The sequence below is a fragment of the Pagrus major genome, chromosome 1 (assembly GCF_040436345.1).
Source record: "Pagrus major chromosome 1, Pma_NU_1.0".
Taxonomy (NCBI): Eukaryota; Metazoa; Chordata; class Actinopteri; order Spariformes; family Sparidae; genus Pagrus; species Pagrus major.
In genome coordinates this window covers 2,514,544-2,540,147 of record NC_133215.1, presented here as the reverse complement: position 1 = coordinate 2,540,147, position 25,604 = coordinate 2,514,544, and the positions used below count along the sequence as shown (strand labels likewise).

The 25,604-nt window shown below is 48.6% G+C and overlaps 2 protein-coding genes across 4 annotated transcripts in view; one reads left to right on the top strand and one right to left on the bottom strand.

Annotated features, from left to right (window-relative positions):
- strn (striatin, calmodulin binding protein) overlaps positions 1–3,092 on the bottom strand; it is a 41,167-nt gene extending 38,075 nt beyond the window's left edge. For 2 of the 3 annotated variants that reach the window (XM_073471937.1, XM_073471946.1), the window contains exon 1: positions 2,690–3,092. In XM_073471937.1, the coding sequence (XP_073328038.1) occupies positions 2,690–2,896 (207 nt within the window). In that variant the 5' untranslated portion in view covers positions 2,897–3,092. Of the gene's footprint in view, positions 1–2,146; positions 2,212–2,689 lie in introns of those variants that run through there. The other variant, XM_073471954.1, reaches the window with a different exon arrangement.
- A 2,630-nt stretch (positions 3,093–5,722) lies between these two features.
- map1lc3c (microtubule-associated protein 1 light chain 3 gamma) lies at positions 5,723–9,015 on the top strand. Its single transcript, XM_073471055.1, has 4 exons — positions 5,723–5,879; positions 5,982–6,037; positions 6,160–6,266; positions 8,704–9,015. Exons 1-4 carry the CDS (start codon positions 5,819–5,821, stop codon positions 8,864–8,866), a joined length of 387 nt encoding a protein of 128 aa, XP_073327156.1. The 5' UTR covers positions 5,723–5,818; the 3' UTR covers positions 8,867–9,015.
- The last annotated feature ends 16,589 nt before the right edge of the window (positions 9,016–25,604 follow it).

The window sequence follows — 25,604 nt, the reverse complement described above, 5'->3', positions numbered from 1 at the left end:
CCTCTCTCAAAGAAACTTCGTCCACACAACACTTCTCTTTGTTTCTGGATAATAACTGGGTAATCTCTGCCATCTTGTGCCAGCTTCCTCCTCTTCCTCTTCCTCTTCCTCTTCCTGTTCCCTGCAGAGTCACCTCAGAGGCAGGGACGCCCTCAGCTTCCGACACCGACGACTCGCCGTCCGTCTGCAGCAGCTCGTTCAAACGACGCGGCAGCAGAACAAATGGATTAACAGCTGAAATTGGTTTCTGGCCCCGGCTGACCGGCGGCTCCGTCACGCTCCGATCGCCTCCCGGCTCACTGGGGAGGAAAATTAAAAATCAGACGGTGCTGTAGTCCTCACACAGCTGAGGACACAGAGGACGCCGGCGTGTGATTGGCTGCGAGGTTGGAGTGAAGGTGCCACACGGAGACACCATCACCTGACAGGAAGTGCTTCCCTTTACGGACGCAGTCGCCACAGCACAGGTCGGCTGATGACTCTGACTTATGTAACAACACCGACTGAATCCTACTCAGAACATCCTGCTCGTGCCACGGGTCCAATAACAGCCCGGTCGATTGATCCACAAACTATTCTGATCATCGAATAATCAGTTCAGTATTTTTTTAAGGGTAAAAAAGTTTAAATCCTCTGATTCAGCTTCTGAAATGTGGATTTTTTCAGCGTCTGTCTCCTCTGTGACAGTCGACTGAAGATCTTTGTGTTGTGGACAAAACAAGACATCTGAGGACGTCGTCTTGATCCACGTTTCACCAAGATCAGCTCATAAAGAAAATAATCTGCAGCTCTGTGGCGTCAACAGAGCAGCGAGCAGCTCGTCTCAGGTGGGAGGACGTGACGCAGAGCGAACACAGCTGTTAGTGTTTGAGTGCAAATGTGCCCCGGTTTCATCAGCGCGGCTCAAAGTGACGTGTTCCTGCAGCGAACACAGGACCGTGGGCCCGGCGCCGCCTGCGCTGGTGCTGGAGCTGTGGAGCTACTGCTGCTACATCACATCACATGAACACAAGAGCAGGTTAAAGGAGCAGTCTGTAGATTAAAGGAGCAGTCTGTAGATCCTCATCATCATGTAGTGTCTTATAATCTTTTTTATGGTTTATTGTAATTTATTTTGTTTTTATCGTGATCTCGTTATCTCATGATGACTTTTATTTACATGTGACTGTTTTTCCTATTATTCCTGTTATTATATTACATTTATAAACATTTTAACTCAAATTTTACGTGCAACATTTTATTCTATTCTAGTATTATTGTACCTGTTCATTTCATCACCGTGTTCTTATCTCAGTCACTTTGTTTGAAAGCTGCTTTATAAATAAAGTTTGATTGACTGATTAAAGGACGACACAACGTCATACTGTTTTACTTTGTTCATATGTGGCGGACCCTGCCACCTTTCTATTCAGCTTGTTTATTCACTTCTGGAAATAAACAATCCAAATATTTCTGAGTTTGTATTATGACCTCATTAATATTGTAAATATTACAATTCGGAGTTTGAACTTCTTCTCCAAAACTGTAAAACCCAGGTGTGTCCTGTCTGTACTGAGCTGGATCTACAGCCTCCGGACCTGGACCTGGACCTGGACCTGGACCTGGACCTGGACCTGGACCTGGACCGGACTACGGGTCCTGCAGAGGCTCAGCAGACCTCATATAAACTTACAGCTGATACACCAACGCAACGTTTCGTGACTCCACTGGATCACGCACACACGGAAATACAACGTCTATGCGTCCATAATCGGACACCTCTCCGCCAGGAGTCCATTATCGGACACGCAGTCTCAGGTTCGGGAGCTCGAAACCTCGCGTCACGGTCCGAACTCTGGCTGGTTCCGACTCGTTTGTTCTGGTGAACAGATGATGATGAGCGAGAGATGAAGGGACCCAGAGAAAATACCTAAATAATGTCCCCCACTGACGGTCGTGTTTAGCCGCGTGTCCGATAATGGATGTCGGGGTCAGGGATTTCTGCGCTGCACAGGTAAACAGGTAAACCGCCATCAACCAATACACAGCGCAGGTGATGTCATTATACACAAACAAACAAACAATGGCCTGCACACACACACACACACACACACACACACACACACACACACACACACACACACACACACACACACACACAGCTAACCTGGTTAGCAGGAGGCGCAGATACACGATCAGTCGGGACAGCGTGGAGCCGAACTCCCGTCTGAATATTACACAATTCTACGTCGTCTTCACTGACACCAGCACACAAACCTGACTACACAACATCCAACACCTCTGCTGGGTCCACACGGGCCTCTCGTTTAATTCGGCTTTGAATGTTCAGCTCAGCAGCGCGTTAAACAACACAACTCCACATTTCACACAGAATGTGCGTCACTGCCTGTAACGTAAACGTTACACACAACACACAGCAGCGAGGCGCGCGGCAGCAGCCACACAACTACAAATGTGAGCAGAGAGTGAGCTCATCTGCGGGTCCAACCGGCGCCGAACCAAAGAGCAGATGTTTCCACTCGGAACACGTCGCATGTGTCGGCTCGTGATGAACGCGTGAAGCGGCGACGAGAGATAAAACCTTTAATTCGCACATTCTGCTGCGCGGTTCGGCGCATCGCTCTCAGCCATCAGGACGAGGCTTCGCTAGCAAACACAACCGTGTCCGACAATGGACGCCTCCGCTCACCTGCAGCTCGGCCCGCTCCACCTCCCACTGCGCCCGCTCCACCTCGAACCGGGCCCACTCGTGCTGGAGGAAGTGCAGGATCCCCGGGATGTTGTACTGGGCTCTGGCCGCCTCTCCGCCGCCGAACTCGCCAGTCTGCGGAGCTTTGATGTTCCCACCGCCCGAGTTGTTGTTGAAGAAGACGCCGGGCCCCGCCTGCTCGTCCATGGCCGAACCGGGACGACGAGGCTTCTGGTTCCGTCCGGTTCTGTCAGCCGCGTCAGTGAGGAATCCTCCGGAGGGGAACACGGTCCATCCACGGTCCTGTCCGCGGGGCAGCAGCGCTCCTGTCTGAACCAGCTGTCAGCTGAGGAGGCTCCGTCCAGACCCGCACGGCACCGCAACCACCACTTCCGCTGCGGGATTTCACAATAAAACGTTAATGTACATGCGCCGCAAAACAACAATAATAGTAATAATAAACATCAACAGTGATATGAATATGTCCTAAAGTAGAGACAATTTACTGTTTTGGGAAATCTGTAATAAATCAAAATAAATAAATTCTATTATTATTATTATTTTATTTAAATCTAATTTATTATGAGTGTTTTCTTATTCTACAAAGAGTCAACATGAATAGTTACATGTTGGTTTAAGTGGCATCCAAATACTTCACGTTCATGTCTCAGCTAACTGCTTAATTAATAAATGACTGCAGTTTTGACTCGGTGTATTATAAAAGGTCCATTTCAAACAATGACAGGAACATTTTCTACTGATCCCACACATCTGTTCTCATTGTTCAGTGTGAAGTTATATTATTTATTATAGTATATTACAGACTGTGTGTATTAGTATAAGTGCAGTTATCATGTGCAACAGTCCACCTTGGTCATATTTGTAAGTGAAGAGTGAAGAGTGTATATAATCTTTATTTATACAGTTGTATTTTATTGTATTATTCAGTTTTACCTTGTTTCAGTCTTCTTGTCTGTCGCTCAGTCTGTAAGCTGCTGTAACACCTGAGTTTCCCTGTGAGGGATCAATAAAGTCTAATCTTACCTGATATCTTCCACAGGCTAACCAAACTCTTATTTTGAAGGCAGAAGCGTTCCGTTTCCTGTACCACGTTGGCTCACATGAAGTAACTTCACACACCTGTGAGGTGACATCAACTCCTCTCAGCCCCGCCCCCTGCTGCGCTGCTCAGGTGAGTGGCAAGAAAATGGTCCAATCGATGAAGAGCGCGCGTGACGTCACCAAACCAGCGACCCGAGATTCAAGTTCAGGTAAAAAATAAATAAATAAATAAAATAAATACAAATGCAGGTTTCTTTATCGTCCATGTTTAAATAAAATAAATAATTTAAAACAATAACAACATGAAATTAATCAGCTTCTTTGAGTGTTGAGACACTAATGTTGATTTGTGACTGCATTTAAGATTTAATCTGAAACATTCATCATCTAAAAGTCTAAACGACTCCTTTGATCTTCATGTTGCTGAGTCTGTTCTGACATCATCACAGATGTTTCCTCAGGTAACTGCGTGTTTCATGTTCAACAACCTGTTGAGTTCATGCTCCAGACAGCAGCACATCACCAGAGTCACTGCTAACTGCTGCTAACTGCTGCTAACTGCTGCTAACTGTATCCTGTTTAGAGGCCACATCCACGACTGTAGCTACTGCTAGCCTGTTAGCTCAGTTAGCCGTGCAGCTAGGTGGACGACCGGGGGAGTCACAGGCATTCTGAGCACATGTCTAGGGCCCTTTCTCGCCACTAGGAGGCCCCTGCAGCTCCAAGGGTCTCTGCAGCGCTTAGCCATGGGCCCCTACAGCTTTAAGGTCCCCTGCAGCTTTAAGGTCCCCTGCAGCTCTAAGGTCCCCTGCAGCTTTAAGGGCCCCTGCAGCTCTAAGGTCCCCTGCAGCTCTAAGGGCCCCTGCAGCTTTAAGGTCCCCTGCAGCTCTAAGGGCCCCTGCAGCTCTAAGGTCCCCTGCAGCTCTAAGGGCCCCTGCAGCTTTAAGGTCCCCTGCAGCTCTAAGGGCCCCTGCAGCTCCAAGGGTCTCTGCAGCTTTAAGGGTCCCTGCAGCTCCCTGCACGGGGCCCCTGCAGCTCTAAGGTCCCCTGCAGCTCCAAGGTCCCCCGCGGCTCTAAGGTCCCCTGCAGCTTTAAGGTCCCCTGCAGCTCCAAGGTCCCCTGCAGCTCTAAGGTCCCCTGCAGCTTTAAGGTCCCCTGCAGCTCCAAGGTCCCCTGCAGCTTTAAGGGCCCCTGCAGCTCTAAGGTCCCCTGCAGCTTTAAGGGCCCCTGCAGCTCTAAGGTCCCCTGCAGCTCTAAGGTCCCCTGCAGCTTTAAGGGCCCCTGCAGCTCTAAGGTCCCCTGCAGCTTTAAGGGCCCCTGCAGCTCTAAGGTCCCCTGCAGCTCTAAGGGCCCCTGCAGCTTTAAGGTCCCCTGCAGCTCTAAGGGCCCCTGCAGCTCTAAGGTCCCCTGCAGCTCTAAGGGCCCCTGCAGCTTTAAGGTCCCCTGCAGCTCTAAGGGCCCCTGCAGCTCCAAGGGTCTCTGCAGCTTTAAGGGTCCCTGCAGCTCCCTGCACGGGGCCCCTGCAGCTCTAAGGTCCCCTGCAGCTCCAAGGTCCCCCGCGGCTCTAAGGTCCCCTGCAGCTTTAAGGTCCCCTGCAGCTCCAAGGTCCCCTGCAGCTCTAAGGTCCCCTGCAGCTTTAAGGTCCCCTGCAGCTCCAAGGTCCCCTGCAGCTCTAAGGTCCCCTGCAGCTTTAAGGTCCCCTGCAGCTCCAAGGTCCCCTGCAGCTCTAAGGGCCCCTGCAGCTTTAAGGTCCCCTGCAGCTCTCCACCCCGGGGCCCCTGCAGCTCTCCGCCCGGGGCCCCTGCAGCTTTAAGGGCCCCTGCAGCTCTCCACCCCGGGGCCCCTGCGGCTCTCAGCTCGGCCCTGCGGGTCTGTGTGCGGGGCGCAGTCAGTGTAACGTGATGAAACCCGCAGATGACTCACTGTGACTTCGGCCATGTGCTAATCAGCTGATGCGCCGCAGCCGCCTCTATTTAACGCTGCTCGGTTCAGACCGCACGTCGCCGCGCGCTGCTCCACCACACACACACACTCACACACACTCACACAGCGGCTCACACACACAACATGCCTCCGTTTGACAAGACGCAGCTGCAGAACAAACCGTTCAAACTGAGGAAGAGCTTCGGTAAAGTGTCTCCGCTGCAGCTTCACGTGCAGGAACAGCTGTTCACACATGAAGCGTCTCTTCACCGTCTTCTTCTTCTTCTTCTTCTTCTTCTCTCCGCAGCTACGAGGAAACAAGAAGCGGCGGGGATCCGGTCCAAGTTCTCCAACAAGATCCCGGTGAGTCCCGGAGAAATGAGTGCTGACTGTCAGTGAGGTGATGTCCTGTGTCCTCACCTGTGTGTCCTCACCTGTGTGTCCTCACCTGTGTGTCCTCACCTGTGTGTCCTCACCTGTCTCAGGTCATCATTGAGCGCTACGAGAGGGAGAAGTACCTTCCTCCTCTGGACAAAACCAAGTTCCTGGTGCCGCACGAGCTCACCATGACCCAGTTCGTCACCATCATCAGGTAGAGTTCACTTCAGTGCTGTTAACGTGCAGGAGACGGACAGATGCGTTGGATGATCGTGGTTCATGTCTGAGGATCAGTTTTAGTCTGTGAAAGGTCAGAAAATGGTGAAAAACTCTCGCTAAAGCTTCCTGACGCTTTTATTTTGTACCACTCGCTCCAAAACCCAAATATTCACTGTGTGATCACATGAGATGACCTGAGGATCTGTGATCCTGTCGGTGTTTAGAAAAACGTCTTTAACTTTAAACCCACTGAAGGAGGAGAGTCTAAAACAGCTTTTCTATATTAAAGGAGCAGTTCACCTAAAAATGATCTCCTCACTCCTGCTGATGGACAGTTTGTGTTTTCAGCCTTTATTCAACCTGTTGTTATCACAAGACGGTCAAACATCAGTTTCACTGTGCCGGTGGCTTTTTAAAGCATCGAGCCTGAGAATAAAATGTGACGAGAGCTCAGATAAGAGCGAGAGAAAGGGAAGTTAACACAACATTTCTGGAGCTTCACAGTAAAACAGTTGCAGCATTCTGCTAAACAACTAAAGCAGCTGGAGACTTGATTTAAAATGGAGAAACAACCAAAAAAAATACTCTTAAACTCCATTAAATCTTTGCTGAATTATCTGTTAGCACTTCCTGTTAGCAGTGAACCTGTGGATGTACAGACAACCATCACTGAATTACCTTGATACTGAAGAAAACTTAAAAACATGAAGTTTCTAAGGCAAGTTCTGCACATGTGAGGAGCGTCTTTTTTTAAGGATTTCTAAGCTGATTCATGGAGTCATTTCATAGTCCACAAAACATTTCTGGAGCTCCTGGCAAACAACTAAAGTAGCTGGAGACTTGATTTAAAACATCAGATGTCTCCATACTTGTCCTGACTTTACATCATCAGGAGGAGGAGATATGTCAGATTTCTTGTCTTTCTGTAATGAGAGATTAAAGTTTTAATGAGAAGCGTAGCAGAGACTGAAGTATGTGTCGGTCATCAGGCTGGTCTGGACCTCACTGCAGTCGTCTGTTGGACTTCACGTCCTTCTAAATTCCTGAGATGCTTGTTGTTCCTGCTGACGCATCAGGACAGTGTTTCGGTCGCTGTCCTCTTCGTCTCGTGGTGTTTGGATGCAGAACAGCTGATGAGACGCATCACTTCAGATTTTCTCCTTGTTATCTGCGTTAAAAGAAAAAAGTCCAGTCGCATTTCATACAGAGACGTTTTTAAAGTAGAAGAACCGTGAACGCATCACGCCGGCTTTGAAGATGTCACACAGATTTTACATGGATGGATGTGCTGGCTGAACTCTGTGTGTTGGGTCGGGCCGGTTTTCTCTGAGCTTTGCAGATAGTTGTGGTTGTGTCAGTGGAGGTATAGTGAATTTAGTTAGTGGAGCCCAGAGCATTTAAAAAATGACATTTAAATAATACTTTAACAGTACACGTTACTGTTAAAGTATTATTTAAATGTCGTTCTCTGCAGTGTTTGGTTCCTCATGTTGGTCTCAGTCATGATTACACAGCAGAAAGTCGACAGCAGCTCAGGAGTAAAAAGAAAAGGCAGTGAGTCAGACGGCTGCTGTCCAACAGCTCCAGGATCAGTTATAGACCACATGATGTAATGATGTTACATCAGAACAGATGTGACGAGACATCTGAACGTTTCACACTCGAGACTCGAACCGTGTCGCAAATCAATACCACACGCTGGCGGTACGCTGGCGGTACGCTGGCGGTACGCTGACTGTACGCTGTGTGGACTGTAGAGATGGTTTATACGCTTGGAACAAAAATACCCTCCTGCTTCAGAAAACTGTACAAGACGTGCTGACATTAGATTAATAATATAAAGTAATTAAGTTTCTCTTCACTCAGATGTGCTCGTCTCTTTGAATTCACTGCAATTTATTTTCTGCTCGAGGAGGAAAGTTTCTGTTTCTGTCAGAGTTCATAGGTCCAACACTGAGAATGGACTTCAGTAGGAGACAGTCTGTGGACAAATGTTTAAAGATTTTGATCTGAAAATGTTTATTTTCATTCTGAATGTTTCTGAGAGGAGAGGGAGATGTTTTTCTTTTGGTTGACTTCCTTGTTTCACATCTTGCACTGTGGGACAGAGTGTCCATCAGCAGAAGACTAAAGTTTTAGTCCTCATGTTTTAGTCCTCATGTTTTAGTCCTCATGTTTTAGTCCTCATGTTTTAGTCTTCATGTTTTAGTCCTCATGTTTTAGTCCTCATGCTGTGGAGGCACCAGTACTCGGCATGTTTATAATTGTGAATGGACTCTGGCCTCTGCAGATGATGGTAGCTCCTCCTGCAGAGAACAATAGTGGACCCTCATGCGTGCTGCAGCAGCAGGTATGCGAGGCAGCTGACGGACGGCGTGCCGTCTGCAGGACGCCTCTCGTTAACGACTCGTGTCTCTTGTCCCGTCTCTCAGGAACAGGATGGCTCTGCTGCCCACTCAGGCCTTCTACCTGCTCATCAACAACAGCGGGCTGGCCAGCATGTCCCTCACCATGGCCCAGGTGTACAAAGACCACCAGGACGAGGACGGCTTCCTCTACATGACCTACGCCTCGCAGGAGATGTTCGGACACTGACGCATCATGCTGTAGATTTTATTCACCGTTTAACAGGCAGCCGGCCTCCATATCTGCTGTAAATAGAAAAATATCATGTATATATTGTAATATTTGTTGTGAACGTTGGTGGCAGAAGGATTTTAATAAAAGTACGTGGATCCATTAAATCTACAGTGGAGCTGAGTGGTGACTGGGTCCAGTCTGGTTCTGGAGGAGCTTTGATTTAATTCTTTGATTTGTGTTAAAAGCTTCAGTTATTTTTAGCGGTAAGTATTTTCAGCTCTTTGTCACCGACTCCTCCGAACCTTCACATTATTACACTTCAAGTTGAACATGAAGCGGGTTCAGTTTGATCGACCCGGTGAAACTGTCATGACTTTGATTTGGATCTGGAGACTCAGAAGTGACAAAGTGTTTCTGCAAACCACAGATGAGCTGAAAATTCCCGTCTGTACCAACGCTGAAACAGTCTGATGACCGGTGGTCTCTGGCTCGGCAGTTGTCTTGGTGACTCCAGTTTATCGCTTCTAATGCATCTAGAAATGCTCGGAGGTCGTGTCAAAAATATCTGTTTGTTTCCACTAACACAGCTGCAAAACACCCCAGCGTCTCATCTGAAATACTCAAACAAATGTCTTCAGTCTCTGGCTTTTACTGCAGATTCATGGTGGGTTTTCATCTGGATAAATAGAAAGTTGTGGCAGCTGATGGAAAAGAAACTGTTTATTATAGTTTGTCCAGAATAAATCAAATAATAAAAAAGAAAAGCTCACGTTTTGACTTAACATACCTGGTGTTGCCGCCACAAACATGACGGGAAATGTCTCAGTGTCGGGTTCAAACTATCCAGTGGTTTCAAATGTTGAAACCGCCTCATGAACAGTGGTCTCTGGCTCGGTGACTTCACCTGGTTCCTGAAGATGATCCACAGAGGTCGCTGTGAGCTGTTTCATGGAGGATCTATCTTCTTCCTACAGAGTGACGCCTCGTCGCTGTGACAGTTTGTGATGTTTTGTGGTTCAGCTTCATGAGAACGTTGTTATTTATAGACATTATGGTCACAAACTCAAATAAAAGCCAGTTTGTTAATAAATCTGAATTATTCAGTTGTGTGATGGACATGTGCTCCTCTGTCTGGACACCAGATGGCAGCAGAGATCCACCACACTGACACAGACGCTCAGAGTTAATGTGACTACAGATATATGACATCATCTGTCCATCTCGTGGTTCAGGTGCTGGTTCAGAACCGGTTCTTTGTGTCTCGACCGCCAAAGAACCGGCTCCTGAGCAGAACCGGTTCCAGAGTGGCACCAACACCTCGCTGGTCTACAACAAAGAGCAGCGTACGTCAGGGGCCGAGGTCATCGACTGGATGATGTCAGACTTTTATTCTTCACATAAAGAAGTCGAGTGTTTCCACAGTGTGGTACCAGTACCAGAACTTCTGCTCGGGTACAGAGGACTTCTTCCTCCACTGACTCTTCTTCTGTACTCTAAGCGGTCAGTACCTCTTGTCCTTCCTGGTTGGGTCCATGAGGAGGCGCTCTCTCTCTCTCTCTGACTGATGAGGTCGTTACTTTGCTCTGGACCGGTTTCATTACAGACGTCGTTAGAGGAGCTGTGGTTCTGTTCTGTGGATGATAGTCCACACTCCATTAACTGTGATGGAGTTAGCAAGAGGGATTACATGTGCTGAACCTCCAGCAGAGGAGGAGATGAGGAGGAGGAGATGATGGCTGAGCCTGACTTTATATCATCAGGAGGAGATGATGGCTGAGCCTGACTTTATATCATCAGGAGGAGATGATGACTGAGCCTGACTTTATATCATCAGGAGGAGATGATGGCTGAGCCTGACTTTATATCATCAGGAGGAGAAGATGGCTGAGCCTGACTTTATATCATCAGGAGGAGATGATGACTGAGCCTGACTTTATATCATCAGGAGGAGATGATGGCTGAGCCTGACTTTATATCATCAGGAGGAGATGATGGCTGAGCCTGACTTTATATCATCAGGAGGAGATGATGGCTGAGCCTGACTTTATATCATCAGGAGGAGATGATGGCTGAGCCTGACTTTATATCATCAGGAGATGATGACTGAGCCTGACTTTATATCATCAGGAGGAGAAGATGGCTGAGCCTGACTTTATATCATCAGGAGGAGATGATGACTGAGCCTGACTTTATATCATCAGGAGGAGATGATGGCTGAGCCTGACTTTATATCATCAGGAGGAGAAGATGGCTGAGCCTGACTTTATATCATCAGAAGGAGATGATGACTGAGCCTGACTTTATATCATCAGGAGGAGATGATGGCTGAGCCTGACTTTATATCATCAGGAGGAGATGATGGCTGAGCCTGACTTTATATCATCAGGAGGAGATGATGGCTGAGCCTGACTTTATATCATCAGGAGGAGATGATGGCTGAGCCTGACTTTATATCATCAGGAGATGATGACTGAGCCTGACTTTATATCATCAGGAGGAGAAGATGGCTGAGCCTGACTTTATATCATCAGGAGGAGATGATGACTGAGCCTGACTTTATATCATCAGGAGGAGATGATGGCTGAGCCTGACTTTATATCATCAGGAGGAGATGATGGCTGAGCCTGACTTTATATCATCAGGAGGAGATGATGGCTGAGCCTGACTGGTGCTTGGCTCGGTGGAGTCGCCCGTCTCGTGTTGTTGCTGATGGAAACAGGTTGGCTGAAGGTTGGACACAGACACAGAGCAGGTGATGAAGGTGGATCTGTTCTGTGTTTCCAGACAAACTTTGCGTTTAATGGAGCCGGAGGTTCGTCTTAATGTCCCGCAGCAATCAGCCGGGGACCGCGGGCCTCTGGAAAGCCCATCGCTGCAGTTAATGAAGCCTGATGTTGTGCAGCTGTAATGGGCCCGACCTCATCCAGACTCATTACGCCTGTCTGGATCCAGCCTCGTTTGGGGAAATGGGTTTTTGTTGCACTCATCAATAAACAGCACTGTGAGTTCACAGGGAGGAAATCAGGGAGTTTAAACTTTTACATCACAGCGTGGAGACGCCTCGGCCCGCTGGACCTCCTGGGTCCACACTGCTGTGAGGTGCGTTCATGACCTCCTGATCTTGGATGGACTCAGCTGCACTCTTGTGTGTCAGAGGTCACTTTCATTCCAACATGTGTGTGATGGATCGCTGATCGGACCAGACGAGGCAGAACAACACGCAGTCATGATGTGAGCGTCTGCAGATGACAGGGAGTCTGATAGTGAGGAGGAGGTGAGCCTCACAGAACCGGGCTCAGGTGAGTCTCATGAAGCCGACGAGGGCTCGTCACTCTGCACAGAGACCAGAACCTGAACCCGAGCTCGCCGATGAGTCCGACCACCTGCACAGACGTACCGGGCGGATGGATACGCTGCTGCTGGTCTCATTTACAGTCCCCCTCTCGTGTTCTGTTCTGTTCTGTTCTGATCCGTTCTGTTAGTAGCTGAGCAGAAACGTCGTCAACAGATTTATTCACATTAAAGTCACGTCATCAGCGGCCGACGGAGCCGCAGTGTGTGAGGAGCATCTTAATACTGCAGCTGTGACACACACACACACACACACACACACACACACACACACACACACTCGGGTGGAGGTTGAGACGTGGACGTCACATGTGTCTTTCACACACAGCTGAAGCTGTGTGTGAAAGACACATGTGACGTCCACGTCTCAAGCCTGATAAAAGTGAATCTACACACCTGTTTTCCTTCCTGCTGTCGTCCAGTGATCACGTCAGAGTGAAGTCCAGCAGAACCTCCTCCCGGTCCTGATTGATATTCAGCCGACGCTCGAGGAGCCATTTACGGACATAAAATGTCCCATTTAACCTGTCGGCTCATTAAAAGTTCATGTGTTCCCGTCGAAGCGCTGCAGGAATGAGGTTTAAATATTCATGAGCTCACCTCCGGCCGACCGCGCTGTCCTCGCTTGGCTTCAGTTCCCTCCTCCTCCGTCCGTCCCGGTCGCAGCAGAGGTCACAAGGTTGTAAAGCAGCTTATTGTGAATGTAGGTAAGTACAGCAGCAAAGGAGGAAGTCAGGTGAAGGAGACGAGGTCGGGGGACGGACGGTCGGACACAGGTGAGACGCATCAGGACGGGCAGACGATCACAACGGCGGGAAACACACGAAGACAGGAAGTGGATCCGAAACAGGATCGGAGTGAGTCACCAAAATAAAACAGGAAACAGAACTGAAGAGAGGAGACAGAACCAGTTTCTCCTGGAGATCAATAACTCCTGACAGGATCCTCGTGTCAGACTGAGGCGGATGTTTCCTGAATGAAGACATCGGCCATGTTTGTTGACCTCTGATCCGTCTTTAACTCACCAGACTCCTTTAATAAAACACTCATTTTACCTCACAGAGCCTGTTGAGCTGTAACTTCCGCGTTTGAACGTATTAATGCGTCTTAACCGGACCGACTCAGCTGAGAGGAACCAGGTGAAGGGGACCTCTCTGCTCGTCTGACGTCTGAGGGAGTTTCACTTTAAATAAATCTGAGTCACAACATCACAAACTGGAGCTCACGATCACAAAGTTGCGTTGCTGAGCAGTTTTGAAGCGACACACTCGTGTCACCTCTCCGTCACGTCCCCGGTGTGTGAAGGCCTCCAGTCACTGATGTCCTCAGACGAGCTGCTCCAAAGTTTCCTTCACGTCTCGACTTCATATTATATCTGGAAGTCGTCACATTAATGTGTTGAAGGACGACGTGTGGAGCAGAAGCAGAAACAAATACTTATCTGCAGAATTATAAATGTACTCCGGCGCTGACAGCTGGGAGGAGAAGACTTCCTGTGGTGTGTGTCAGAGCTCAAAGAGCTGCACCGTCTGCTGACACACACACACACACACACACACACACACACACACACACACACACACACAAATATATGCAGCACCACATGCTGCTCATACACATATTAATGCCTCCACACACACACACACACACACACACTTCAGCCTGTCGACACAACATTTTAAATCTTATCGTTGAACAGTTTCATGGTTCGAGTTCGTAACAACATCAGAAGCTTTTGTTTATAAAATATAAAATAATATCAGAGAACAATCTGAAGTGTGTTGGGAACAAATTACATGATAATACTGATACAGCAGTCGGATGTAACGTCTCTCCCTGGTCCAACTCCTGCAGCTCCTCGCTGCCCCTGCAGGGGGCGCTGTGGCTCCAGGCAGCAGCCCGCCGTCCCAGCATCCTCTCTGTCTGAGAGGCAGGAGAAGTCCCTGACATCACTTCTCAGTGAAGTCTGTCAGGACTAACAACTGTTTACAGTGAGAGGAAGTGACCTCTGAGACACGAGACAGGAGGCAGAAGGCAGGAGACAGGAGACAGGAGGCAGGAGACAGGAGACAGGAGGCAGGAGGCAGGAGGCAGGAGGCAGGAGACAGGAGGTAGGAGGCAGGAGGCAGGAGACAGGAGACAGGAGGCAGGAGGCAGGAGACAGGAGACAGGAGGCAGGAGGCAGGAGACAGGAGACAGGAGGCAGGAGGCAGGAGACAGGAGGCAGGAGGCAGGAGGCAGGAGACAGGAGACAGGAGGTAGGAGACAGGAGACAGGAGGTAGGAGACAGGAGACAGGAGACAGGAGGCAGGAGGCAGGAGACAGGAGGTAGGAGACAGGAGACAGGAGACAGGAGGCAGGAGACAGGAGGTAGGAGACAGGAGACAGGAGACAGGAGGCAGGAGACACGAGGCAGGAGGCAGGAGACAGGAGGCAGGAGGCAGGAGACAGGAGGCAGGAGACAGGAGGCAGGAGGCAGGAGACAGGAGGCAGGAGGCAGGAGGCAGGAGGCAGGAGACAGGAGGCAGGAGACAGGAGACAGGAGGCAGGAGGCAGGAGGCAGGAGACAGGAGGCAGGAGACAGGAGGCAGGAGGCAGGAGACACGAGGCAGGAGGCAGGAGGCAGGAGACAGGAGGTAGGAGACAGGAGACAGGAGACAGGAGGCAGGAGACAGGAGGCAGGAGGCAGGAGGCAGGAGGCAGGAGACAGGAGACAGGAGGCAGAAGACAGTAGGCAGGAGACACATTTAAAACACAGACGGACAAACTTTTTATTTCAGGGCTGCACGTTGTAGCGTGTGGAGATGTTTCTGAATGAGCATCACGTCCGTGCAGCCTCTCTGAACACACTGCAGGTTATCAGAGCTCTGATCCGACCCGACGGTACCGAACCGGACGCCCTCGCTGTGACGAGGAGACTTCAGTTGTTGTTCAGCACGAAGCCTCTCCAGGACGTTGACTCCCTCAGAAACACTAATCTTATGTTTCTGTTTGTGTTCAGATTCAGAGGCGCTGACGTGTTAGCCAGGCTAGCTGCTTCCCTCTGCTTCCAGTCTTTGTGCTAAGCTAGGCTAACCACGTCTTAAACCCCAGCTCCGAGGATTGTTGAACTGCTCCTTTAAAAAAGGTGCAACACGTGAGAGTTTTAGTTTACAACTGAAACTATCAACAGGATGTGAAACAACAGTTCTGACGTCGTGTTGAAGATACAGAAATATCTGTTAACGTTAGCATGCTAACCAGCTAGCCCGCAGCCAGTTTGTACTCCACAGGTCTGATAGAAAACAACAGCAACACTCCCAGAGGTCAGCTAATACGACTGTTAGCCGACGATTAACTGGTTTTACTAGCTAACGGCAGGTACAGCAGCAGTTAGCGGTTACTGTGATATATCAGTATATATATCATACCCGGCCTCGGTATGTGACGTCACACGACGCCGCGTGTTGTCGTGTCATGTCTGACTTTCAGACGCTCTTTTGCAACTTTGTATAGTGAAAACGTCAGAAATTCATCTGGACGTCTGATGGACAGTCGGGTCCGGTCGTCCGCTCCTCGCTCCTCCTGCACGCCAACGCTCAACGCCATCACTGCGTTTACTGTACGTGTCCAGCTTGTTAAATGTAATCTGAGGTGTGTTTAAACTCTCATGATGATGATGAAGATGAGGATGATGATGGTGATGATGATGATGATGAGAGCCTTCGTCCTCTCTCTGTACTTCCTGTTGACATGACAGCGAGCTGACCAGCGCCCGGCGACTGAAACTGTGATGATGCAACCTGACCTCCACGACTCTCTCTCGACGGTTTCTACTTCCTGTTTCACTGCTCACACACACACACACACACACACACACACACACACACACACACACACACAGCATCATCCAACATGTCCGTGTCGTCACTGGCGTCGTCACGGCTGCCTGAGAGGCTCCACTGAGGGCAGCTCCTCTGCAGCGCCACCATCAGGTCTGCAGGGGGACGACCCCTCATCAGCCTCAGCTGGACTCTGCTGACACGCTGAACTAACTCGGTGGACGTGGAGCGAATGAAAGCCGAGGAGACGAGCCTCCGTCTCAACACTTCCTCTGTTTGATGTCTTTATCGGAGACGTCACGCTGAGCTTTGAAGTTTCTCCCTCGACTGCGGCCATGTTGGCTTTACAAATGAGAGCGTCTTCACCCTGCGGCCACGGGCCTCTTCCTCTCCTCTTCCTCTCCTCTTCTTCTCCTCTTCTTCTCCTCTTCCTCTCCTCTTCTTCTCCTCTTCCTTTCCTCTTCCTCTCCTCTTCCTCTCCTCTTCTTCTCCTCTTCCTCGTCATGTTTGACGTGGTGTTGCAGCTCAGTGCTGAACTATAAATCCCAAATATCAAAGCGAGGAGAATCGATATGAAACAGCTGGATGTGTCTTCAGAGAGAAGTCAACACACACTGAACATTACGACCTTCATCAGGGAGGATTTCGTTTAAAGGCTCGTGTTTGGGAGCGTTTCCCTCCAAAGATCATTTTGTTTCGTCATATCTGAACACAGCGAGGCCGAGACCACCGGGAAGACCTGTTCTCCTTCTGCTTCCAAATACTCCAGTACATGTTCCAGGTATCTGTACTGTACCTGAGTATCTCTGTGACTTCTCCTCTCTACACCTGAACTTTCTCCTCCTCACAGGCTCGTTATTATCTCGTGTTATGGATTATTTTTTCAAGCGTTGCAGCAGACGAGACAAAACAAAGACGTAAGAAGACGTGAACAGACAGAGAGGGAGGCTGAATGGGGAGAAAAGGCGTGTTAGTGTCTCGTATCTGCAGAGAGTTTCTTATTTTCTCTCTTTGTTGCTGCTCGGACGCTTTACCAACCCAACATGTGGCTGTTTGACGTCCTGGGAATGAGACTCAACTATCAACTGTCTTTGTGGTGCGTTCAGGAACAGCTGGGACAAATCCTGCTGACTCTACCTTTTAACTTTAATAGTCTTTGAATTATATTAATATGACGTGAGCTTCAGTAGCTTTGACCACAAATGTCCTTCAGAGGGAGACTTTTTACTCTGATACTCTGAGTACATGTCAGAGCCTGTACTCTATTACTTTTACTGGAGTAAAGAAGCTGAGTCAGCACTTCTACTTTTACCAGAGTCTGTTTCTACACGAGTATCTGAACCTTATCGGCCGATTGAGCGCATTGAATCGGTGACGGAGCGGTCGGTCAGAGAACTTTATTACACTGCCACCTGGTGGTTTGGAGAGTTATTTCCAGCTGTAGTCTTTGCGGTGTGTTCAGGTAACAGTCTGATGTCTGTTCGGTGTGTCTGCCCCCAAACGCTACTTCAGAAATGCCACCGGGCTCTGTAAGGCCGTGTGTCGCGGTCTCGTCAGGTTGTGAGGAGAGTCTCTGGTTCAGACGTCGGCTGCAGGCGGAGTTCAGAGTTTAAACTGCAGTGTGTGCTGAGTCTTTGCTCTGACTCTCTGAGGAAAGTCAGCAGCTGGACGACAGGATGTTACAATCACCAACTGGTCCTCGAAGGCGTCGCTGTTCGTCGTCTCTGTGATGTATCCTGCTGCAGACGGATCGTCCTCCACCCTGCTGGACGCCTCCTCTGTTTGTCCCCACAGTTTGATCTGTTGTTAGGTGGAGCCTCCGACTTCACTGAGTGTGATTTATTTACGATAATTAACTCTGACACCACCGTCTCACATCTGCATCTGTGATTTGTCTCCGACCCAGAACGACCAATCAGAACATTGTTACGATGATCTGAGACTCTTGTTGTCTTATTGGAGATCGTTGTGTTGCTTGGAACGTGATTTTCAGACTGAATATGAGATAAAACAAAACCCTCGTCCACCACGTGGAGGCGAAACGCATCAACCTGCTGCCCCGTGTCAAATCTGGGTTGCCAGGTAACAGCCGGGATGAGAGCGCAGGTGCGTGAAGGTTGTCTGATGAGTGGAGTTTCAAACGTGGAGTAAAACTAAAGGTTCAGGTTTGTCTGTGGTGTCAGTGTCAATAAATCCCATGAAAAGATCAAACACCAACAACGTTAGTCAATATTATCTGACTTCCTGTCTGTGGCTCTCAGCGGTTCCTGCTGGAGACAGAAATCTTTACGAACACCTCACGAATATTTTATAGTTGAGTCGTTTCCCCAAACAGCTGCTGCCTGTTGTTTTAATCAAACAGACAGGAGGAAGCATCTCGAGGCGACACGTAGAACACAATGATGTGACGAGAGCTTCATCATGGACTTTTTCAGCATTTAGAAACGAAGCAACGGGCTGGAAAACTGTCAAAATACAGTTTAAAGGTAAATTTGTCTGCAGTTTTTTAAAAACATTCAACTTCATGCCCGTCTCAGCCTGTTAGTTCTAGCTAGCTAACGTGTGAGTCCAGTGAGAAACCACAGCTAGTAGCGATGATAATGCTAACATTGAAACTTTTTAAAAATAAAACAAAAAGGTAATTTTAAATAAAAAAGTAACGTTAGCATAAAAAGTAATTTTAAATAAAAAAGTAACGTTAGCATAGCCTATATGAAATTCCTGTACAAGTTAAGAGCTCAGCACTTCCTTCATTCTGGATGCTAACAGCTAATTCTGCACTCCAAAACATATTTACACCCTTTTAAAGATGAAATCTTCACTGTAGCTGCTAAGCTAAAATCATTAGCGTGCGCTCCTTCTGAAGTGGATGCGTGAACTCGGCCGCACGTCGAGGAGGTAAATATGGTCTCCTCACATCAGTCTGTGATCTCGGGGCTTCTGCAGACTGTGATTACAGACCAGCTGTGTTAATATAAAACTGTCCTCCATGTTTAGGTGACCTGCTCCTTTAAGATGGTCGTTCTGGTCGAGCTGCAGTCAGAAACCATCTCAGTGTGTCAGAAACACACCTGGTGACATACCGACATACCTCACAGTTCACCTGGAGTCTAACTGATCACAGGGAGGACGAGGGATTTCCTGACAGCTTCTCTGTCTCAGTTACATTCACACTTCCTGCGTCAGCGCTGCACGTACAGGACCTGCTGCAGCCGCGTCACGCTGATGTTTCACCTGACAGGACCTCAACAGTGAGTCAAAGCGTTTCGGCCTGCAGCCTCCAGCTGACACGACGAGCAGCGACTCATCTGGTTGCATCAGGATGCTTTCTGTGTGCAGCCGCCCGCAGGCTGTCTGACAGACTACACCCACCGTGATCTCACACACTCTCTACAAACCGGAGCAGCAGTGTGTGTGAGTGACAGACAGTGTGTGTGTCTTGGTGTCGGAGGGAGTGACCGCGCTGACTCACTGCTGCTTCAGCCACATTTCACTGTTGGCAAACAAAAGCAGAAGCTGCTCGACTCGATGTCGCAACGACGCCGTGACTTCCTCAGAGAGCGCTGTCAGCAGCTTCCACGCAGCATGTACAGCGTGTTAACCCTGCACCACACAACATGTACAGCATGTTAACCCTGCACCACACAACATGTACAGCGTGTTAACTCTGCACCACACAACATGTACAGCGTGTTAACTCTGCACCACACAACATGTACAGCATGTTAACCCTTCAACACACAACATGTACAGCATGTTAACCCTTCAACACACAACATGTACAGCATGTTAACTCTGCACCACACAACATGTACAGCATGTTAACCCTTCAACACACAACATGTACAGCATGTTAACCCTGCACCACACAACATGTACAGCATGTTAACCCTTCAACACACAACATGTACAGCATGTTAACCCTTCAACACACAACATGTACAGCATGTTAACTCTGCACCACACAACATGTACAGCATGTTAACTCTGCACTGACACACGCTCCACCGCAGCTCCTGCAGGCGGCGCTGCAACGTAACCGAGTACATTTACTCGAGTATTTCACTGAAGAGTACATGTCTGCTGACTTCCACACCGCTATCTTTAGTCGTCTACCCTGTGACCTCTGAGCGCTTCACTGTCCTCCAGCTCGCACACAAACACAAGTCATGCTGCTGCTGCCGTTGCCCTGGAGCAAGGCACCGAGTGAAGACGGGTCACGTCACGTCCACAAGCTCTGAATCAAACAAACCAAACCACACACACCTGTCCTTTCACTGCCTCACAAAACCTGCTGCTGCTCGATTAGCATTCAGGTGTGAACACGTCACACACACACACACACACGCACACACACACACACACACACACACACACACACACACACACACACATAAGACACTCTGGTCATTGTGCAGCAGAGATCTGATTCCTGGCACGTCGGCCTGCCGGTGGATGAATGGGCGGCCTTGTTGGAGAGAGACGCAGGAGAGGGACAGTGGTGTGTGTGTGTGCGTGTGTGTGCATGTGTGTGTGTGTATATGAGATAAAATAGTAAAAGTGTTTTGGCCTTTTCCAATGAGTGACGACTCAGGAGGAGGCATGACCTCTCTCTCTCTCTCTCACACACACACACACACACACACATGTAGTTGCCTGTAGTTGCAGGTTCACTGTGAGGACTCGTCAGCGGTGACGGATGAAGCTGTGATCAGTAATCTGAACAATAACTCTGGTGTATGAAGGTGCTGTTGTTCAGTGTCTCACCCTGCATCACACGTCACTGTGTTACACTGTGTTGTGTTTAAATACTATGGTGACATCACCGAAGAGACGTCCAACTTCAGACAGTTTTTGGACGTACGTTAAAGTAAAAACTTGTCAACCCCTGCAGTGTTTCCCTGGTGTCACTGTTGCCGGCGTTGAACATCTGAAGAACGTTTTGTGGTTCAACATTAAAGTCTTTATGACACGTTTTACGCAGCACAAACTACAGGGTGGATCCAAAAACCCTGAGCCTCCACCCTCAGCAGAGGCCTGCATGAAGACTTCAGGAGATATGGCAGCAGTCATAACGTCTGACACACTGGATCAGGAGCGACTGGATGTTGCAGTACATTTACTGAACCAGTCGACACGCTGTGATCTGATGAAGCATTGATTCCAGGAAAGCAGATAAAGGATCCGTATCTGGCGCGATGACACCATCCAGATCCTCTGCGGTTCGTCATGCTGATTAAATCTGTCTGAACCGGCAGGCTGCTGCAGACACGACCACAAGCTTCTGCACCAAACCTCTGAGCCTTTTCTCTTCCTTTAACTGCACGAATCGCCGTCAAGAGTCGAGGTCTCGTCGTCCCGTTCCCACCGGTCCTCATCCGTTAACAGCTGGTTACCCACAAACGGCTGCGAGCGCCATCCTCTCTGCGAGGCGAAGCCCGAAGCTTCTCTGTGTGATAACAGCTCGGTTTATAACTCTCATCAGCAGCTCTGCAGCTCTACGGAGGGTTTTTAGCCTCTTTTAGCTCCTGGTGTCGGTTTCATTTCCTGTCTGCTGGTTTCCCCTCCGTGCACCACCTGCTGAGACGAGCTGGTGAAGAGACAGATAGTCATCTCAGGAGCTGGTGGAGACCAAAACCAGAGCCAGAAGAGAGAGAGAGGGTGCTGAGGGACGATGGTGTCGCTCTGTGACTGCTGGTGATAATAATCAGACCAGTCGTGCATGTTCAGGTGGACTGCTCCTTTAACCTGCAGCTGTTGGTACATTTCATGTTTTTAACGTTCATCTTGGGTCATTCTGGCTGCATTAATGCACGCTGCAAACATTTTGTTATTTATGAATGTAAACCTCAGCTCTTATAATAAAACACTGTGTGTCACAGACAGACTGCATGTGATCTCCTGTGTGACCTGTAGGGGGCTTTACCTCATCATGACACTGAGTAAAGACTCGTTCAGTCCAGAAACATGTTCACTGTCAGACGCTGACACACAAACACTGTTTATTGTATCAGTATATGGAAAACAAAAACAAACATGTAAACAAACGTGTATTTAAAGGGTTAAAATCCTGAAGATGATTTATTATTGTGTCGTTATTATCACGACTGATGTGGGCTGGAAAAGTAATCCAGTAAAAGTTTAAATATCATTAATATAAAGTATTTTATGGCAGTTTTTGACGTGTAACGTTTTTTGTACTAAATGTGGGAGTAAATAAAAAAAATAAAACTGGACTTTTACTTGTAACAGAGTATTTTGACAGTGCAGTTGAAGTACTTTTACTCGAGTACAGGATGTGAACACTTCCTCCACGATTTTCACGTCAGAGCTGAAAAACTGATTTTCTGGTTCGTCCAGAAAATCAGTTTTTCCTCCTGCATGACAAAGAGCAACAAATCACAGCGACCGGGCTGACGGCGAGGACGTTACATCATCAACGCAGGGGGGAGGGGGGGGGAGAGAGAGAGAGGGAGAGAGAGGGAGGGAGGGAGAGAGGGAGGGGGAGAGAGAGAGAGAGAGAGATGATCCTGAGAGGCCGAGCCTGAGAACAACTTGTAGCCGCAGAGCTATTTCTGTCACGACTCCCAGAGGATGGAGGACGTGTATGAATGTGTATGAGTGTGTGTGTGTGTAATGGTGTGTGTGTGTGTGTGTGTATGTGTGTGTGTGTGTGTGTATGTGTGTGTGTGTGTGTGTGTGTGTGGTGGGGGGGTGTATTTAATGCAGGGCGAGCTGCAGAGCGAGATACGCACTTGCATTTCAATGAGAACGTGGCTGTGCAAGTCAAAGAGTCGTCCTCTCCACACATCTCACCTCGATCTGCAACACACACACACACACGCACATGCACACGTACACATACATGCACGCACACACACACACACAGATGCACATGCACACATGCACGCACACACACACAGATGCAGTGCTTCACTTCAGAGGCGTCTCACTTTAAGTTAATTGTACGCTGGACTGTGAGGACTGAACACGCAGACCTCAGGACACGACAGACACACACATGTTAGAAAGTAATGATAATTACTCGCCTCACTGGAAAAACTCAGCAGTGAGGAAATATTCTGGATTTCTGAGATTTCGGAGTTGATATACATGTAACTGACTACCTTTGTTACTAGATGTTGTTTTTAAGCTGAAGTCTTCTCTGTAGCTGCTGAGACTAAACCCACGTCAGACTCGTTACATTCAGAGCACATTTACAACTGAAGGAAGTAATATCAGCTAAATGTACTTTAAAGTACTCAAAGTAAAAGTACTCATGTTGCAGTAATCTGTTTCCTGTCGGCGTTTTTATATCTGATGTTTGTGGATTAATAATGTGTGTGTGTGTGTCACAGCTGCAGCTCCAGGGTTTCCACTGTAATCTGAAAAGTAACTAAGTAACTAAAGCTGTCGGACAAATGTAATGGAGTAAAAAAGGGCGTGGCGTGGAGGGCGTGGCTGCTGGGCGCGCCGACCAAAGCGACCGCAGGGCAGAGCGTGACTGAGGCATGCTGGGAGGTGCAGATGAACCCCGGGCGCAGCAGCAGGAGGCTGAAGCCGAGTGTTTACATCAACTCTGCTGGGAACAAACAGGAGAAGGAGGACTTTCTGCAGACTACACTGGACCTCACTGATTTAATTACCCACAATTCATTGCAATATGACCCGACAGTAGAACTTTTAATGAGCACTGGAGTCGTCTGGGCTGTAGACGGTGTTTAACCTCATCGTGATGCAGAAACATGCGTCTGTAATCAGACGAACAAGCTCACGTCTCGTTAACAACGCCGACTTTCATCCGGGTTTCCTCGTCGTCTCGTTCTGTCGGACTCCCTCTGGACTGACTCAGTGGATCAGATCACCTGGTGCAGGTGAGGAGACTCCTGATCAATGAGTGACAGCAGCGTGGATCATCCCGCTCAGAGCCATCAGGGTGAGACGACCTGTAGTGGAGGCTGAAGAGTCGGACAGAAGCTCTTCAGGCTCTGTGGAGGTTTCTGCTGCTTCAGCTGTTTGTCTGAACCGAACCCTTTGGACCGAGCCCGTCCATACACCTTCAGCTTGTTCCTCTGACTGTATCAAACAGTGGACTGAGCCACGTTGACGTCTGAAGAGCCCAAATGAAGCTCACAGCGGGTGGTACCGGCCGTCGCCACCTCTCTGACTCCGCCTCACTCCTGACCCAGTTCAACAAGCCCACTGAACCTGAAGCTACCGAGCTAGCTATGGCTAACAAGCTAACAGCGTTCACACATGAAGACAGTGTAACTTACGCAGGTTTGTTCGCCACAAACTGACCTGTACCTGTTCACATTAGCCGCAAGCTAGTGAGCAACAGCTGGCACCGAGGTGCGTTTGTGTTTATCGGACATTACAGAGGATTTTGGCTCGTCATGGCAACGAGAACGTGGAAAAATCCAGTTTTTAATCCCAAAAGTTAATAAAATAAACTCTGTTGCTCTCCTCGGCTCTGTTTATTCCTCCAGCAGCTGTCTGCAGGCTAACGCTAACAGAGTCGCTCGCTAATCCAAAACACCGCCGTCTGTCCCTCCCCTCCCGTCTGTCAGTCCAACTAACCACACAGAAACACTGATTATGAGTCAGATACCTAAAAATCTCCAAAAGGTGGAGAGATCAAGTTGAGGGACTGAGGCCACGCCTCTAATGCTGCACAGCTTTACGCATGAATATCATTTTATACACGTGAGCTATAAAGATTAATTCGTCATTAAAGAATAAATTGTCTGTAAAGACCAAAGCTGAGTTTGGCACTTCTTATTTCATTTTGGGGACTTTAGAAGACGTTTATTTCAGTTTCAGTCTCTGATTATAATCAGAGTATTTGGGATCTTTGTTGTTCCCCTTGAATACACAGACATGTTGTTTATATCTTCATGTTTCGGCTGGTTTCAGTTTTCCTGCCGGTCCAGCGGTCAAACCTCCACTTCTTCTGTTGTTTGTGGAAAATGGTTTCATGGCAGACATGTTGAGCTGTCGAAGCAGGAAGGACACAGGTGGAAATTATAACGCTAATGACTGACGGCTGCTTTCCGTTTAGCTGAACTCGCTCCAGGGTTCTGGTTCTGTGCAGGCTCACTTACTGGGACAGAGAGCAGAGTGGAGCCCATGTTAACGTCACCGGTCTCACCTGAGCTCCTCCTGCTGCTACGAGTCGACACGTCTGCTGTGAGAAGAAGATGATCTCTGCTGCGTGTTTGATTTCAAAGCGCAGGGTGAAGCTTTGGGTCGGTGGTCGACCAGGAGAGGAAACTCATCAATCAACTCTTTTTCTCCAGAATCGCTTTCTGCATTTTAATCAGTCAAATGAAACGTCTCATATTCACAAAACACAGAACAATCAAGTGAAACAGTCACAGTCCAGACTGACGGTGAGTCCTGTGTTCTGCTTCATTCACACTTTCAACTTGAGCTTTAAAACCTGAAAGTGTCTGAAAATAATAAATATCACTTGAATGTCTTTGTGGTTCAATCTTCATCCCATTTCTTTTATAAAGTTCTCGTCATGTCATGTAAGGTTGTGTCGGGCGCTCTGACGAACAAAGATCTGATGTTTGCAT